Source organism: Euprymna scolopes, chromosome 2, assembly GCF_053919585.1.
Source record: "Euprymna scolopes isolate OS-2025 chromosome 2, ASM5391958v1, whole genome shotgun sequence".
NCBI classification, from domain to species: Eukaryota; Metazoa; Mollusca; class Cephalopoda; order Sepiida; family Sepiolidae; genus Euprymna; species Euprymna scolopes.
The window spans coordinates 120,285,079-120,305,484 of NC_136483.1; the positions used below are offsets into that span (position 1 = coordinate 120,285,079).

General features: G+C 33.6%; 1 protein-coding gene across 1 annotated transcript in view; it reads right to left on the reverse strand.

Moving 5' to 3' along the window:
• The window catches only part of LOC145295415 (dihydrolipoyl dehydrogenase, mitochondrial-like), a 61,709-nt gene that overhangs the window by 15,394 nt on the left and 25,909 nt on the right, over positions 1-20,406 (reverse strand). The window contains exons 6-9 of the mRNA XM_080141466.1: positions 14,878-15,021; positions 12,307-12,408; positions 9,244-9,468; positions 2,934-3,070 (exon numbers count right to left, since the gene is read on the reverse strand). Coding sequence (XP_079997592.1) covers positions 2,934-3,070; positions 9,244-9,468; positions 12,307-12,408; positions 14,878-15,021 — 608 coding nt within the window. The remainder of the gene's footprint in view (positions 1-2,933; positions 3,071-9,243; positions 9,469-12,306; positions 12,409-14,877; positions 15,022-20,406) is intronic.

Here is a 20,406-nt window from a genome sequence, read left to right on the forward strand (position 1 = left end):
TAATGTAGGGTCTTCTCTAGAGATGTTTCTACCACATGGAAAGCCATCTCTAATATAGGCACATACTCCATGCCTTTGGGGGTCAGATTTTGATGTTAAGTTAGAGTATCCTTTAATTATGAATTCATCTAGGGAAATAGTCGGTCAAATGTCAGTTCTGATTAGGAATAATAAGTCTCCTATAATTGAGTCTCAACCTCTGGAAGGTTGGAATGTAGACCCCTGATGTTGGAGGAGACATGATAGTAGGGGTCTACATTGGAAGTTGGAGTTTTGGGCTTAATTGTGTTTTTTTTTTTTTTTAAACTCCATGATGGAGTTTTGGGATTTGTGGAACAGGTCAACAGACTTGGTTAAAGCAAGGCAGAGAGGGAAATTAAGAGAGAAAAAGAAACAAAAGAAATATTCTTTTTTGTAGCCGTAACAATTACCTACTAATATGGCATCGAGAAGCCCCACTAGAAACTACTGCATGGTCCAGAATCCAGTCACCAAATGGCAATACAGCAGCCCTAGTACTTTGCACCTGTTGATAGGACAGCCTGCTTAGTGGTTAATCCAAGGTTCGGGTCCCTGACTATCAGGCGGATAACATCAGCCCAGTTAAAACGTTTATCTCCAGCACCCTTATTAGTGACATGGTTACAAAGATAGAAACAGAAATTTTATGACATCTTAGGCAACTGCTCATGCAAAAATACCGCTGATTTAGAATACAATTTTTCTTCTCCCTTTGTCAGAAAAATCACTCATTCTAAATGAGGACTGAAAGACAAATTAAGAGAAGCGAGAGTTACCGGAGCTGCCAATAACACATTCACAATGTGTTGTTTACTCTCCATTAAAAAACATAAAAATAATAATAACAATAACCATTCTACTTAATATAAGTTCAATTGACATGTTATGGGGAAAGTACGGCAATACGTCCCCTTTCACTAATTGAAATAAAGAAAAAAACTCAATTAGCAAAGTTTACGTATGTAATTCTTGCGGCAACTAAGTCGATTTCCTCAAGTCAGTTTCAACTTGATTTAAATGAAATTTATCTACCCCTTTTTGCACACATTAAAAACTAGATCACGCTTTATTAGTATGACTATTTGAAAAGTCTATTAAAGAATGTCGACAGTTTTTTCTTTTTTATTTTTACAAAAGAACACATGGACAGACATTCGAGAATGCGTTTATTTTGAGGAAAATAGCAAACAAATCACAAACCACAAATTAACAAATTCCAATAAAAAATTTTAACAGTAATTTTATCAAAAATAAAAAATATAAATTAAAAACTGAAATCAATATAATATTAACATTTGCACCTAATAAAAAAAATAAATAAATATTGCATATTCACAACTTATCTTATAAAAGCATCCATCTTCAATACATAACTATTAAGGATCATCTTAGCTTAATACAGATCTGCATCGTGACGTGCCATCATTCGGCAGTTGGACTAGTGTGTAGTTTTAAAGGATACAAGGTGCAAGGGGAGAGCAGAGAATAGAATTGTCGGATCTGTTTATGCTGTATTTAAAATCAACTTGCCAGATAAAATGAGTACATTCTTGGACAAGAAAAACTATTATACATTTAATAAAATAATCAAATAAAAAATATAAATTAAAAACTGAAATATAATATTAACACTTGCATCTAGCCTATTTCATGTTCAAATATAATCCATGGATATATCTGATTATAACTAATGTTTTTATATCTATTTTTCTATTATCACACTTGGTTTATTTGTTTGGGTCAATGCACCAATCATGTAATACTTTCTTATTTACAACTAATTAAATGAGTATTAAAAATCAACACTCGAAAATTGTTATATATTTTATTATATGCTCTGTAATTGCATTGAGCTTCATAAATTAAGGATTAGTATATAAAAAAAGTGAAATATAATTGAAAAATAATATTTCCACAGAATATATATATATTATAATGTAAATACAGGCGAGATATGACTATTTACATAAAGAATAATAAAATATATATATATAATTGCTCTCTTTGAGCACTATCAACGACTTGTTGAAATTCAATTATTCTTAATTTTTGAATATCTTTCTACCTTGAATATGATGATGATTGCAACGTCTTGTCAGACGAGTGCCACTCCCACAGACACTTAAAGTCTATGAGCCCAAAAATGACTTCCATTGCCACAGGACCATTTTAATAGACAAATGCCTGAGAGAGTATCTATACACAGATAATGTTATAGTCTTAGCTTTGTATGACAGCTAAGTCTTTCTCTTGGTTCAAAATGTTGAGATCCAGCAACAAGCAAGAGCAAGATAGCCAGCAACAAGTTAAACTGCAGACCAGCTTAATGCGGGTACTGGTCTCCCACTTTATGATTTTCTAAATCAGAGATTTGCTTCTCCTAGAAAGGTTGCCTTCACCACACCTTACGGGAGCCCTCTCCACCCCAACACACACATATACATACATACACACACACACACACACAGTGCTAGTTGGCCGTTGACCCCAAAAAAGGGTTCATTCGCCCTTTGGAAGGTCTTGTTTTTAATCCCTCAGAGAGACTAGCTACCCTCCTCACCAAACCAGTTTAGTCGCCGGTGACCTGACCATGAGGCAGGTAGTACTGGTACCAGTAGCATATAACATGACCTGGAATACACACACACACACACACACACACACACACACACACAATGTTTTCAAAATTGAATTTTAGTAAACAAATAAAATTACAGGAAAAACTGAACATGATTGAAACTAAACTACAAGTTAAGTATGTCCTCTACAAAGTTTTAGGATAGTGGGTTAACAGGTGATCAAGCACAAGAGAGAAGTTTACAAGAAAAACAGAATGCACTTGAGTATGTTGAATGAGAGGGAAAGCATAGTTGCTTAAACTTGCAAAAGATAAAAAAGAGCGACTTATTTACTTCGGAACAGAAGTCTGGAATCGGCTGTTGACAGGGATTCTGCCTCGGTTATCAAGTTGAATGTTCAATCCTTCCAAACCTAAACCTTCAGTGAAAGGGCGGCGACCAATACAAACTAAAAGGACATCACAGTTCATCTGGAATAATAGAGAAAAAAAAGACAAAATTAGTTTAAAAGATATTGCATCAAGACAAGATATGATAGGTTTGAAATCAATGACACACAATTCCAGTGTCTGTTAATAGTAACATTTTTTATACACTTAATATATGAGGGATATGTACACACACAATGTAATAGCAATAAAGATGAGCACACATTGCAAGATATGTGTAATGATGATTATGGTGTCAATCTGATGAGCCAATCCCTTTTTGTTGCTCTCCAAAGAGTTTTGCATATTTGGTCATTGCCAAGAGTTTTTCATTTTAACAGTTGGGATTTACCAGCACTTTTAAAATGGAAGAAAGACAAACATACCCCCCCCCCCCACCTGCTGAGGTCAACATGAAATATAATAGATCTCTATCTCCAGTTTCACACAAACAAATGAAAAACTAAAACTTTTCCCAGAGTGAATCATGAACAGATCTTACCCATGAAATAGATGAGATGAGGTGAGAGGAAGAGGCAAGACATCATGAAAAACAGAGCAAACAAAGAAAAGATTTTATTATGAGTTGTGATTTAGAATTCAATGCAGGCAGCCGTTTAATAAGAGGTTGCAATAACTAGGAAACTTTGGGAATCGTTCGAGGCAAAGAGAGCGCCAATATATCAGTATATCTAAATATTTGTCTGTCCATCATTCTATAGATTTATCAGCTGTTTATCTATAGACATTAAACTGACTGTTTGCCGACAAAATAAACAGATTAACATACCTAATTTTTCTGACACTTTGTGATACCATGTTTGTGACAAAGTTTGTCAGACAGTAATCAAATAGCAAAGACAGTGGACAAGGAGCAGATACATTTTGTTTGTACTCAATGGCTTATCAACCTTAGCATAGTCATGCAGATTTTGTGGCAATTTTGGTATGTGGACCAAGTTTGGGAGTTGGTTTTATATTATGGTGAATAAATTTATTTCTTTTAGAAAGTCTATTATTTTGGATAGTTCTATTTTGTCGAAGAGGTTAAGATTGGATTTATGATATTTCTTTCGATGTAGAATAAAGTCTATACACTAGTAATATATGCTTTATGGGGAGTTTCTGTTGGCATACTGTGCATAATGAGAGTTCAGCACCTTCCAGTAGGTACAAGTATGTTAAACAAGTGTGGCCCATGTGTAATCAATTTAATTTTTTCCTGTTAAAAGTTGTTTTTATTCTGACATTCTCCAATGGTAGGTTGCATATTTTCTAATTTGTTGTTTATACATTAATTTCATTCCTCTTGCCATTTTTTAGTAATCATTTTTTTTTTTTTTTTAATTTGAGGCTTGTAGTCTGTGTGTAGTATTTTGTTGAGTTTTCCTTTTGCAGCTCTTTGCTTCTTTGTCAGCTCTATCATTTCGATTTAGCCCAATATGACTGTATCCAACAGAATTATTTCTTTGTTATTTGCAAGTTGATATTTTTAAGGCAACTAGAGAATCTGTGAATATGAGGAATTGTTTTTGATTACTTTTAGTAATTAGGTTGAGAACCAAATCAATAACATTAATTTCAGCACTATATATGGATTTTTTATTAATCTTTTGCTTAGTTTTTCTTCATATGATATGGCAACATTCCCTACTTTATTTTGACTATTGGAGTCATCTGTGTATATAGGCAGGTGATTAGGGTAATTGATTCTTATGTTTTGGAATCCTTTGTGGAATATTATTGGTTTTATTTTGTCCTTAGCATATTTAGTTATGTCTAGTAGAATTTTGTGTTCTTTTAATTGCCATGGCAGGATTTTGGAGAGGATTGATTTGTGGATAGTATTTGTTTATTTTTGGGGTCAGTTCTTTAGTTCATAAGCTGAATGGTTTTATTGCTTTGTTGTTTTTCCCAAATAAGGTTTCGCATTCCGAGCTGAAGATACAGTCAGAGGCTTGGTTTAGTGAATTTGAAGCTAGTTTGGTAAAATATTGGAGAGCTAGTTTTTCCTTTCTTATTGCTAGTGGGGCTTCTTTAGCCTCTACATAGAGGTTTTCTATTAGAGATGTGCTAAAAGCGCCAAGTGTAATTCTCAATTCTTGGTAATGGATTGCTTCAAGTTTTTAGGTCTTTCTGATCCATAAAAGGTGCTTGGAATGCACTGTGAATTGGTATAGTTTTAATAGCATTTGCTTATTTGCTCCGCAATTAGTGTGATCTACTACTTTTAATAAGTTCATGGGTTTGTTACATTTTTCTTTTAAGTGATACAGGGGAAGAAAGTTAATTTTTAGTCAAATATAATCCCTAAAAATTTATAATCATTAACTACTTGTATTTGATTTTTATTCAATGTTAGGGTTGGGTCATTGTGCATTTTTTGCAGGTTACAAAAGTGTATACATTTCGTTTTGGTTTGTGAGAATTTGAAACAGTTTTCTTCTATTTTGTTATTTTGTTTAAGCAAAGTTTGCGTTTACGCTCTATTGGATAAATGCATTTGGATTTATAATATATTAGAAAATCATCCACGTAGAGTGTGCAATGTATTCCTGTAGTTAGATTTTGAACAATAATATTTATTTTCATGTGAAACAGTGTTATGGAAAGGATACTTCCTTATGATACTTTGTTTTCTTGTTCTTGAATGTCAGAAAATGTTCCTATTCTTACATTAAATTGTCGATTTTGTAGAAAGTTTTAAATGAATATTGGCATCCTTCGTTTCAGTTCTAATTTTTTTTTTTTTTCTTTTAGGTATTTCATAACTTTGTGTTTCCCCATGGTGTCGTTTTTGTTTGCAATGTTGAATATGGCTACTAGATGTTCTTTTTTATAAAGGCCTCCCTTATGTCTCCAGTTGAATCAAATGGTTATTAGGTTCTTGGATTCTAAGAACCAGATTAATCTGATATACATCATTCTTTCCAATGTTTACCTAACGCAACTTGTAAATGCTATTGGTCTAAAGTTTGATGACCTGGTATCATTTGGTTTGGAGTATTGTTTGGCGATTGGAATTATTATGGCTTGCTCCCATGTTTGGGAGATATTTCCAGAATGCCATATTTCATTGCATATCTTGAATATTTCATCGATACTTTTGGTAGAAAATTGTACGGAATTTTGTCAGATTCTTCTTTTGTATTGTGAGCTTTAGAGAGGGATTCTTCTAATTCTAAAGTTTTGGTTGTAAATTTTCAGTATTTTAAGATTTAAAATCCACATTTTTAATCTCTTAAATTATTTTAAAAAAATTTTTTAAATCTTTTTGCTTGGTTTTCGAAAGAGGAGACTTGGGCAAAGTTTTTAGTTGTTATGTTGGCTTTGCTTTTATTGCATATGTGTTTTTGGTGAAATGTAGATTTATTTTTTCTTTTTATTGCATATGTGTTTTTGGTGAAATGTAGATTTATTTTTTCTTTTTATTGCATATGTGTTTTTGGTGAAATGTAGATTTATTTTTTCTTTCTATTTTCCTGATCATGTTCCATACATCTTTGGTCTTTGTGTTTATTTTGAATACATAGTTGTGCCAGGTGTTTCATTTTGATTATTTAATGATGTGTCAGGCTATAGCTCTGTATTTCTTAAATTTACTTAAATTTTCTGACGTTGAGATTTATTTAAACTTTCTTATTGCAGCTTGGCATTTGTAGATAGATTCTTTGCATTCTTCAGTAAATCACAGTTTATTATATTTGGTAGAAGTGGATGATTTTGGGATGTTTTCATTTGTTTAAGGTCAAGTGATTCTCATCATTGTTTGCTTGTGCTATCAGAAGAGACTGACATTGTTTTACAAGTTTTGTCAATTAACTTTTTTTTTAGATTCCAGCATGGTATTTTTTTTTTTCCAGAGTTGTGTTCAGGTATTCCAATGGGAAATGATCACTCCTGCATGTTTTCCAATTGTAATTCAGATATATGAATGGGTTGCATAAAGTAAGATCTATTATCGGGTGTATGTATGTATGTGTCGTTATATAGACAAAAATTGTTTTGATTTATTTTTAATTAATTTTTCTTTTTATTTGTTTCATTGCTTTCCCATATGATACTTTGATTATTGAAATGTCCCAACAGTACTTATGGTTTTGAGAGTTGATTGGTTAGTTTGTTTGATTCTATTTCACTGGGTGTGTCATTAGGTGGTATGTAAACTGAGCATATTGTTAAAGTTTTTTGTAAGATCACAGATACGGCAATTGCTTGCATAGTTGTGTTCAAGTTAATCTGTCTTTGTGGGATTTTATTGTTTGTTATTGCAGGGTGTGTAGTTATGTTTATGTTTTCTTTTAAAAAGGTTTCGTGTAAACAGATTACTGAACGTAAAAGTGAGATGAGTAGTAATAATTCATAGTAGTTTGCTATGAATTTGTTAGTCATTGGTGTTCTGGTTTGTCAATTTCTTTTTTAGTCATTAGTGTCTCATCTTCGATCTTCCATGTGAATTTTCTCAAATCTGTTTTGGATTGAGGCTCTTGGTCTGAAAGTTAAGCATGGTCTGTTTATTTTGGTTTTAACTTTTGTTGGGTGGTGGTTTATTTTCTTTCCATTTGTTTCTTTGGTTCCCCATATAAATCACTTTTTTGAATTTGCGCAATGGCCTTTTTGGCTATTAACGCATTTCAGATCTTTTTTTACAATTTGCGTCTCGTTATCCCTACACCTCATGCATACTGAAGGGTGTGTACATCGGTCTCAATGGTATTCGTATCTCTGGCAATTGTAGCGTCTGAGTGGGTTAGGTATGTAGGATTCAGTGTTTATTTTTTCATACCCTATTTTAATGTTATTGTGGATTTGGTGGGTGTTAAATATAGATGTTTGTATTTATGATTTTACCAGATCTTTTAATTTGGGTTCTTTTGACATCAACATTTTAGTTTATCAATTAGTCCTGAGCTCTTCCAAAGGACACAGGTAATTCAGTGTTCCTGATTTGTCCTTTACTAGTATTCAGTGTTTTGTGGGGATAAGTTTGGATTTTTGGGTTGTCAAGAGGTCTCCATTTGGAGATTTTTGCTGCTTGGTTTTAGCTTGTTACTTACACTAAGTGTGCCATTGCTGTTTCTTGACCATTGCAGGTTTAATATCGGACAATATTTTCCCTATTTTGAATGAAGACATTTTTGTTAATGGTTCTCCTTCGCTTGCTTCTATTAATATGAAGTTGGGAAGGTTTTGATTTTGGTTTTCTGAGCCTGAATTGGTGTTGTCTGATACTCTGCAATCATTTTGTTTATGAGGTTTTTAGTCTAACATTTATGCATTTTATCTAGTTCATCCCTCCTGCTCCTCACCTGCCTCCAAGCCCTATATGGGAAGTGTTGGGGTGGGAGGGTTACTATTTGCTCCAACACTACAGAGATACAGGAGAAATATACTCATCTTGTGGGTGGATTCAAGCACCTGTATTTCTTCCATTTTTTTCTAAAGCCCCTGTTTTTAGGAAGAATTTTGGTTTCTCAGCCATGTTGAGTTCATTATCTGGCAAGTTGATTGACCTTTCACCCATCACTTACTAAATCAGTTTATTGTCTAATGTGGAGAGTGTGAGCATATTTTCTTATGTTTGTATAATTTAGTGCTAGACATGACCAATCGATTGATTGGATTGAGCCTGTCTTAGCTGAAATAGGGAACAAAGTGGTACGTTGCAGCTCATGTCCTTATGGTACCTTGAATATCAACTGCTCAACCACCAGAATCTAGTCCTTAAGCATTACAAGTCGCCATCCACAATCAATAGGTGACCCCATTGAGAGACTTTTACTCTCTACAGGGGAGTAATTGGCATATTTTAATGCCCCACCAACAGGGTCACATTTTCAAAAGCTTTTCATATTTATAGCAATGTAAAATTACAAGTTTTACAGTTTGCTAAATAAATAACACATGACCTCCTGTTGGGAGAATATGGCTATATTGCGTGCATAGATACAGGTTAAGGATACAACATTTGAATTTCTTGTTATTCTTATTATAACAAGTTGATAAAAAGAACACAAAGAAAGCATGGTCCCCTACAATAAGTCAGACATTAAATGACATAATGATTTTGATATTTTGCTTTTAAGCATTTTCTTTTAAATCAGAGAATCTGCATATTCCTTTGACTCTACATCATTACAAACAAAGGGAAGCGGATGATAAATGTAAAAAAAAAAAAAGAAAAAAAATGATTGAAGAATACGAGCATTTCTTACTTGATCAACTTTTCCTCCTTTAGTGGGCTCAACTGAGACCGTCACAGTGCCATCAGCATTCTCTTCAGCACTCATCACCTTTGTGTTAAGCTTGAATTTGAGGCCTTGTTTTTGTAAGATCCGTTGGGTAGTCTTGGCAATTTCCATATCAATTCCAAGGCCACCAATATTTCCCAAGAACTCTACCATCGTAACATTGGATCCCAAGCGGCTCCATACAGAACCCTAAAAAAATATTGTTGAATACAGAATAAATATATCACCTTAAATATTAAGAGGGATCAAAATAACATTTGGTTTAACAGAATACTGATTTTTGATAGGTAATCACTGCTAGTTTACTAGGTTAAAATAATACCATTACAATTGTTATCTTTAAATTACTCAGAGTTTTTAAAAACCTATTATTTTTTTTAAATTCTTAAAATTTCCCAACTTGACTGCCATTCTTTTCATCACTAAAAATTCATTGGGAATTTAGAACTAAGTGTAGTTGCAGCACCCCAAGGAACAGCTTTAGCATAATACCATATCTAAAATCACTTACATGCTGTGTTTACAAAAGTAAACAAAACAAATTCTTTAAAATTAATTTTTTTTCTACATTAGAATTACCATTTATCAAGGCCTAGAGGCCACTCAAGGAATAAGAGTTATTGAGTGTATAGTAGTCAATGGGATAATATCGTAATAATCGTTAGTAGTGGAAATTTGGATTACTTAAGGGAATGGTTCATCAAGAATTTGTTTACATTGGACTTGAAGACTATCAAATTGTAGTCAGCTGGAAAACAGGCAAACGAAAAGTTTCACAGGCATGCAGTTCTTAGAAAGAAGCTTTGTTCATGGAATCTACATTTAGGTTTAGGGACAGATAAAGAGTGGATGAAATTATTGACAGTGGTTTCAGATAGACAAGTGTTTTTCGTGAAAGTTTGGCGAGGGAGGGGCCATAGATTGGAGCTCAGACGAGCACTTGCAGCAAAATAACGATAAAGCAGAGACAACCTCGCAATGTCTCTTCTGGGGGGGAAAGAGGTTGCAGAACTGTTCACCTTAAAAAAAAAAAAAAAAAAAAAAAATTCCTACCACAGACAGAAACCACATTAGAAGATCATCACTCTTTCCCATGTCCAGGATATAAAAAAAAAAAATTTTTAATTGCAACACCTCCAAAGATTTATTATTCCTGCAGAAATAAGAAATACTCTACTGACCTGGCCCCTGTCTTCTCCAAACTCTATAACTAATGCATTGCAGAATCTTGCTTCCCTGATAGCTGGAAATTGACATAGTGGCACCAGTCTCCTCTCATTATTTTCTAGCAATAGCCCACTACCTGGAAAATGTTAAACTTCTTTCTGACCAACAGTATGAATTTAGGCAATCTATTTCAACCACAAAAATCCAAACCATCATCTCTGAACATATATACCATACACTTATCTAAAGTAGTAGTGCTTAATATATCAAGACAATATCTGACATAAAAATTAATTTGTACAATATTATTGAATGTATATTTAACATAATCAGATCCTTCTTAGCTTAAACAAAGATCCAGATTGTTCTTAATGAATATGTGGGCAAATCAAATATGCTTATATTGAAGGCAATGGCTGAATTCTTTGGAAAATAACCTCCAATCCATAGAAGAATGAGATCAAAAATGGATGGTCACATCAATGCTATCTTTGGTTTAACTATTATAAGAAACCTTTCCAAACACTGACGGCTACATTCTTGCCGAGAGGCCGACATTTAAACTCCTCAGTCTAAAATTCATATGCAACATGAATTGGGATAAATATATAGAAGATACTGGCAGTCTGCTGCAAAAGACGATGGGCTGCTTGCACTGGACTAGAAAACTTGCCAGTGGAAACAATATTCCATACACAGGCAATTGCTTTATAGAGATATAGAATACTGGCTGATGTAAGATGTTTTTTTTAGCCCAGTAGAAGAAGCCTTGCAGCAGACTTAGCAGCATCTCCTATGGTCGATTATTGTTAAGTTCATCCTGACACTGGAATTTCTAGCAGTTAAGTTAGTGAGGAAAGGTATGCGATGCAAGATCCTGTCAAAAATAAACCTCTAGACTTCTATGAACGTGCTTTAACTACCTGCTAGTGAAAAAAAAATCTAAGAATTGTATCAATTTGCACTACGAGAGAGAAAAGTAAACCCATTGAGGTATAACAGAAATAATTTATTTTTAAATAACTGTGCTACTTCCTGCTTTGACAGATACAAAATTATCAATTTTGTTATGATAAAAGCCATAAAATTCAAGGTAATTTGTTTAAATTTCAAATTAAAATTTTTTTTTGTTTTTTTTTTTTTTAAATAAATCCCAGACTATCAAAATTTAAGAGCCAACTTCCTTATTTTCCCAAAGGTAAAGATGAGGTGCAGCTAGCTAGAATCAATCAATAAGAATGGCATCAACTCCAAAGAGAATTTGATATTGCCAACATCAACAAATTCTTCATCTAAACTTGCAAACATAATTCCATCATTAATAAGCTAAACATGAAGATAATAAAAGAACTTTTATATAAAGAGGGTGAGTCAGATGAGGATGGTTTTGTAGGGTTCACATAAAATATCTGAAACCCTAACCCCAGATTTCAACTATCCTGACAAGTAATGCATATAGTTGCATACAAAATAATACAAGACTATTACATATTTTTTTAAAAGTGAAAATGATGTACGTCTCTAGAAGCATCATTTTTCTACAAGAAACAAAATTCATGAAAAGTAACTTGGGAAAATTGAAGAATAACCATTTATGTAACAGTTCTGTACAACTTTGTATGAGTATATGTGCATTTTTTCAGGGTATTTGTCATCTGCTAATTGATCTCAGAGTTCTGGACTCAATTTCATCTGTCTCACCTTCTTGTTTATTTAAGGTTTTGACTTTTTTGTCTATATGTTTATTAATAATGCAATCAGATTTGGAATTTCAAATTCCATTTAAAACACACCAGAGAAATAATTTTATTGCTTTTTTTTTTTTCTTCCAAAAGGTCATTATGTTATATTTAAACTTACCAATTCTACACCAATAACACCAGCTCCAATAATGATCATTTCTTTAGGAACTTCAGGCAAGCACAAAGCTTGCGTTGAAGAGACAATATTTTTTCTATTGACCTAAAATAAAAAAGAAAATTTTAATTTAAAAATGAAAAGTATTTAATATTTTTTGAATAAATGAGCATGTGTGTGTGTGTATATTTATATAGTGCGTCTGTGTGTATTATTCAAATTCACTTTTGCTCCTGAAATCAAAAGACTGTACCACCTTGAGATAACCAGGATATCAAGAGGTGATGGTGTGAATATTACAGCCAACTCCTTAATTGCCATCCAGTCATTGATGAATCTGTATTGGATCTCATAAAGCAACACAAACCAATCATGGCTCTTCTGTTATATAATAGTCTTATTATTGTTCTTGTTCTTGTTCTTGTTGTGTTATTAAATCTTATTAAAAGTTATTCTTAGAGTCTTAGAGAGTCTTATTAAGAGGGATGTTGTTGCGTTCCGTGTTCGTGTTATGAAGAGATTCATATATATAAAATGTTCATACTTAGAAGTGTAGAAGCTCTTTGAGTGTTGAGACAGTCTTAGTGTTCACATTGTGTATGTAAAGACATTTTAAACCACATGATATAGAAGACATATAATGACGATTTCCACTTTACCTTTTTGGTAGAATTACAACACAAAGACGACGTTTATAAAAACACATGATGGGTTTATTTCCATGGACCGGTCGTGGTTTTCTGAGTCAAGAATTCAAAGCTTCACATTCTATGTTTCAAAGGTGACTGTCTCGCTTCTAGACGTTCGACTCCCATCTCTCAACCCCAGACTGACGTCTCTCGTCCTCAGGCTCTCTCTCACACTCTCCCTCAGTTTCTCTCCTTAACTCTAAAGTTTCTAACTATATCGAGAACTTCCCGTCATACACATGTTAAAACGTGTCTTCTTTCACGTGTTCTGGAAATGCGTGTCCAAAACTTTTTCCTTTGTTTACAAAAGGAATTTTAACCTATATTCCCAGTAACCTATATTTCCAATATGTTAAAAACATGTTTATTAAATTATCCTATAGTTGCATTCCTTCAATTGAATTTCATAACAGAATTGACAATGCACATTCTTTTCTTAAAACTATTTTATCTCTAAGCTTAACAACGGTTTGTTTTACATTCCATTTGCTAATTCTCTCTCGTAATCTATTTCTAAACCTAAATTACGAGGTTCAAATTTCGTCTATTCTATTTCATTTTAACTAAATCTCTCTATTTTTATACTTACGTGAAAAGGGGACAGCCCTTGTCATGTAACACTTCTAGAGATGAGATAAAAGCTTCTGCGAGTCAAATGACCAAAAACAAAGTGCCAGAAATGGATGGCATAACAGAGGAAATCCGAAAGAATAGTGATGAGAAAATGATCAATCTCCTGGAATAAGTCATCAAAAGTGTATGAGGAAGTGAAGTACCTCAAGACTAGAGAGATGTGATACTTGTGTCATTGTATAAGGGTTGAAAATCAGATTTTAGCAATTTTAGGGGTTATCTTTGCTGTCTATTGTTGGAAAGATGTTTTCAAAGATCATTCTAAATAGATTAGTGAACTGTCAATGAAATGCTACCAGATTCACGGTGTAGTTTTTATGCAAGTTGTGGCACTGTGCTCGGCAATTGCAGAAGTGCAAAAAACAAAATCTTCTGTTGTACCAATGTTTCATTAACTTATCAAAAGTCTTGGATACCGTAAATAGATCAACTCTTTGGAACATCTTACTGAAGTTGGACTACCTTGAGAGTAGTGAGAGTCCGATTTCTTCTCTTCACAATAGAATAAAGGTTAGAGTTAGTTTCAATGACATTCTAGCTGAGAAAATATCTATCAACAATGAAGTCAAACATTTCTACACCCATGTTATTCAATATCTATTTTGCCATAGTTTTTCTCATGGCCTTCTATGAAAATACAGACAGTATCAGATATCAGACATCTGGCAGTGTATATAATGTCTGTAGATTACTTTCTCAAACAAGTCTCTTCTCCATTGATGAGGGAGCTGCTCTATGCGGATGATCAAGATATTATTTGAAGTCCAGCATTTTTATAGATTTGTTAATTTTAACTCATTTTGCTTTTTAGTGGACATGTGTGTTTGCATAGTTATTGAATGGATAGTCTATAATTTTCTATGGAGCTGAGAAGCATCAGCAAAAAGACCTAACATCGGCTAAGATTGAATGCAAAACTATGTCTTCGTTTAATGCCACACTAACACCACCTGAACAAGAACAGTATATATGTAACATCAAAATAATTCCATAAAAAATGCCCATTCATTCAGATTATGATTTTGAAATTTGATTGAATCACACATTTTTCACATATGAACAGCTCAATATCTTTTCAGATGGTTTTGTAACAATAATAATAGATTTGGTTTGTCAACACTTTACTGTAGTTTCACAGTTAATTCATTATTCAGAAGTGTGCTAATATTATTAAGTAATGCTTACATATTTGAATAGAAATGGAAATGAGATTAAGAAAAAAAAAAAAATAAAAGAAAGAAAATGGTCTTACATTAATTCCAGGGAATGGTGTGACTTTTGATCCAGTAGCTATGAGAATGTTTTTCGTGCTAAGGATCTCCTTGGAACCATCTGGCTTGGTGACAGTAACTTCATTCGGACCGGTAATTGTACCGATTCCCTGTACACGGTTTACCTAGAATACAAAGAAGAATTAATTTAAAAAGAAAAGATTTTCTAATATATAGGCGGGGGAGGGAATCTAATAGGTAAGAATAAAAAGATTGTCATATTTTTTTTATGTGAAATTTCTATGATTATATTATGGAGTAGGCTGCTTTTTTTTTTTTAGTTGATGCTATTGTTTGCATGAACAATATTACTAAATAAGCATTTATTTACTATACAGGCTGGAGATTATATGCGTATAATGATTAAAAGAATACAGCACAAACTTAACCCAATCTCGTTATAAATTTATTTCAACCCAAAAATGGGTTTTTTCAAATGAGATGGCGATTCAGATTTGTATCTGATTTACACAATAGAGAAATTCACAACCAATGTCTGTGTTTATTACTAAAATCAGTAAGATATAAAGAAAAAAAAGAGAAAAAAAGGGGACTGAATAATTGTGTTGGGGAATGGACTTAAGACTCGTTAAAATAAAGTCAGAGAGAGGAGAAGAGGATGAGAAATCCAAGTTGATTAGAGAGAAGAGGCGGCCAGCAATTGTCAGGGATAAGGGGAAGGAGATAAAGAGAGAAGGAGAAAGAGTAAAAAAGAGAAAAACAGAAAAAGCAAAGAGGAGGTAAAAGGCCACAAAAGAAGTGACCTCTCAGGGCTCTCGCCAGATTGTTGGCATGCTATCCTTTATTCTGTCTCGTGTTTTTGGAGTTCTAGCAATTTCAAGTGCACCCACATGCGTGTAAACTCTCTAACCTTGATTTTTATTTTTATTTATAAATAGATGTGTTCAGTTGTTATCTTAAGTTCTAATTATTGGCTATTACTGTTCAGAATTGGTGTGGTCAGTCCTCTTGAGATATCTTTTTTTCAATTAGGATCTTTTTCTCACTTAGGATTTTTCCTTTATTAAACATGCCTCCATAACTATTTTATATACAATACTTTGTTTCATTACTTTTGTTTTTTATCAAGCCATGGTCATAAAACTGTTAGCAATAGACAGAGGCTACTAAGCTAATTATGGAATGCATAAAACTTAGGAACATCAGGATAGTTACACAATACACCTGCCCTCACATTCATGTACATCTATATGTACACATGTTTTAAAACTAATGGTACCAATACAAACCTGAAATTTTGTAATACACACACCCTTATGTATATACTTACATATACAAACATACACACACCTGTGTATACATCTGCAATCAACACAATCATACATACATATATTTACTCCCATGGATATATCTATATATATGTATATAAAGTTTCAACATGGTCTCACTACCTCTTTCCAATTTATAGCCATTTTTCTACCTACACAACCACCTAAATGCAAGCTTACAGCCACATACACTGCTATACAAACATACCATATATATGTTAAACTATAAAGATCAGTAAAACAAAAAAATTAAAAAAAAACAAACATACACATACATAAATATGTATTAGATTTTAACTGAAGATCCTGCTGAAAACCTGAAATTCTGTAATATACAAACCCACACACATATCCCTGTATACGTATACATACAGAGAGATATACACACATACATCCATTCATGTACATGCTCACATGTATATATTCATCTACCCATACATCTATGCGTATATCGCCATCCTTATACACATATACAAGTTTTATAATCTTTCTACACCTTTTCTTGTAGGCATTTCTACCTACACCCTCCTATAAATGTAGGCCTATAGACGCATATTCCCCTATATATGTATGGATAAAAAATCAGTACGAAAAATATACAGATGTTTATATCTTTTCTGTATTTATTTCCTATGTGTTGATGTGTAGGAATAAAAATGTCTTTCGAAAAAAAACGAAAATGTTTCTTTCAAAAGCACATCATTTTTAACCGATCCTTTGGTCTTCTTCAGTATGAATGATGGAAACATGAGTGCAGGATGGGCAAGGTTAGCAGCAGGAGGGGCACAGGTATAGCCAATGAGGTTAAGATCTGTTTGAATATGACCCTTCCAATATTTTTGATTTGGAATGGTCAACAACTTGTGTGGCCTCTATTCAAAACCAAGTCTTTCATAAAATGTTGAATTAAACACCCACGCACCCAACGTACACACTTGCATACATACATGCATGCATGCACACCCGCACACTACCACATAAGTCTATAAACGTATGTGCGTATTCTGTGTGTGTACCTGTACACACACACAGAATACTCACACACAAGTTTATAGACATACGTACACATACACCTGGAGATTGAACAGATGTAGGCCCGCTAAGATAAGTAGAAACTTCTGACTAAAAGCTGATGCTTCCCATTGGAATCATGGATTGATTATGGTTCTAGATATGTGAAAGGATAGCTGCTTGTCTGGATTGTCCACACACATACACATTTATTTATTGTTTTCAACTGCTTACTGTAGATTCTAGTGTCTTTCATTAATTGATATATACACACGTTTTAAAAAAAATAAACAAAAAATTCTTTATTTTCATTTACTTAATTTATTTCCATTTTTGTTCAAACATAGTAAAATATCACTATAAACCTCTTAGATTTTGGGCTATTTGATATATAACGTTTCTCTGTCCATTTGTGTGTCCCTTTCTTCTCCCACACACATGCACACTCATATGTATATATGAGTACATAAAATGACATATATAGGGGAAAAGCATTGTTTCTAAATTAGAAGCCATCACAAAAATTGGAAGCTCAATATGCCGGTTAGAGAAATCTGAGGTTAATAACAATTAATGTTGGAAATCAAACTCAAAGTTAGATATATTGCAATGCTTAAACAAGGAGTTAAATAATAGTAACAACAATAATAATAAACTTAATCACGTAAATCTTCAAACAGGGTCTGTGAGGGGAGAATGGGCAACACACCCACATGTACACCTATGCATTTGTGTGCACGCGTATGTGTGCTCGGAACATGGATTTAAATATATGTTGAAAATTAAAATGTGGAAACTAAAAAATAAAAAAAGCATTGTGAAAACAAAGACAAACTCCTAGTGAAGAATGCTAAGCCGTTCTTCCACCGTACATACTCACTCTGCCCTGTGCTCTGTAGGAAAATATCTTTGATCAGTTTAGGTTTTATAAAAAGAATACTCATTTAGTAGTCCCAAATCTTTATTGAGACCAGAGATGTGGGTGTTAAGTCTCAGAATGAATTTCTTTTCATATTGTCTCCTTTTTTGTGGTGTCTGAAAGTTGGAGGCTATAAGGATGCATTTTCTGTTGTCTATGCTGTGGTCTGGAAGGGTGTAGTGCATTGCTATTGTGTGCTGTGTGGATTTGTTCCTAATTGTTTGTTGAGTTGTAGGCAGAACTCTCAGCCCGTTTCCCCCACGTAGTTACCCTTTGTGGATCTGGTGCAATATATTAGGTAGACTACATTGGGACTGTCACAGGTGAGCAGGGGGAGTTTAAGTTGAATGTTTGTGCCTGGAGGTGTGAATGTGTCGTCAGTATTAATGTGTTTGTGTACTTTTCACCTGGGTTTGTTGCATGTTTTGTTTCCTCGAAGTGTGAAAATCTTGTGTATTTTTGTGGATGTTAGTAGAGACTAGATTTGGGGACTGTCTTCTTGCACTAACTGAAAGCATGTTGCATGTTGTGTTGAGGGTGGGGCTCATGCTGCAGTTGTTTGAATATCTGTTTGTGGGGTTTGCAAAGTTTGTCAGTGTTGTTGTTATAGTCAAATGCCATTGATATTTTTGAGGATGATTTATTGCGTTTGTATGTAAGTAGATTTAACCTGCTTATATGTTCTGCTTTCCTAATTGATGTTTTTTATTATCTTAAGGGGGTAATTTCTATTTGTTTGTTGTACCAGATTGGGTCTGAGCATATTCTTTTGACACATAGGCACTGACTGTAGATAATAGATTTTCTTTGGTATTGATAGGGTGACAACTATTAAAATTGAGGTAATCATGGCCATCGGTGGGTTTGGTGTAAAATGATGTGATGTAATTGTTGGTGATATTTACTAAGATGTCTAAAAATGAGGTGTGTGGTGGAGTGTTCTGTCGTGAATTTTATGCTCTTGTGACAGCTGTTAATGTGTTGATAGAAGTCCATCAATGCCTCTTCACCGTGTAGCTAAATAAGGAAGCTGTCATCTATGTACCTACAGTAGTGTAGTGGTTTTAGATGGTAAGTGTGAATGTATTTCTATACATGATATATATATATATATATATATACACACCCACATGTAAAAGCATATATGAATAGGTAAAAATCTATACACGAATATGAGTACATGCACACACAAGCACATTTTACCATACGCGAGAGCACATCTATACAGTCATATATGCACCTCAGATTACCATATATGTAAGAAGGCATATATATAAAAACAGATCTTGTATCAGTCTCCTCTTGTTCATGTTCCAGTAAATTTCATGACCCCTAGATCCGAATCTACATCTTATAATTCTACCTTTGTTTAGGAAAACCTATAAAATTCAATCTTACATCTTATAGTTCTACATGTAGTTATAGAACTTTACAAGATTTTCAGTGCACCCAGTAGTTTGAGCAAAAACCTGTCTATATATCTTTAACATCATATCAGTGTATTACTGTAATTTACCAGCTTCTACACCAACCTTCATTATATTAATGTCTATCTCAAGTTTTGTATTTCAGTCTACCCAACCATCTAAATAACTGAAACTCAATTAACCTATATTTGACAAAGTGTATCACTGTCTAACCTATTTCTTTCCAGTCGTTCAACAAGTATTACATTTGTGGATTACTTTAAGGTTTTTATCAGGGAGGTAAATTCTAACAATCACTATAGTTTGGTTCAACCCTGAAAGATCAGTTCTGAATTTAGGGACTTGCAATCTTAAATCTGTCTATGCCTACATCTACCTATCAGTTCATTTCTTATTTAAAATGTTTGTGTGTTCGTACCTGAGTATTCTAGTCTTTTCTTCTAGGCAGAAACTGCATCCATGTTTGAATCATATAGGTTGGTTGGTTGGTTGTTTTGTTTTACGGCATATCAACCCTTTCCGGGTTATTTAATGCCGAATCTGGTGATTTTGAAGAACAATTTTTTTAATATAGTATATTTGTTTTTTAAGTCGTAATCTATTTAACCCATAGTTGGGACCCTAACAGGTGCTACCACTCTGGGTCAGAGTGGACCTGGGAGCAATGGCAATTAAAGGGTGGCTCCACACTCCCTAAGGCCTGCAAGCTGGGGCCCTCACCATCGGATATAGTTTTAGGTCATATCCAGGACCGGAATCATATAGGGGTACTATACTTATAAAGGTTAGACCAAGTAACAACCCCTAGTTTTTAAGGATCCACCACTGTTTAGCCAACTTAGTCTTTTCCATTGAAGGGTCTAT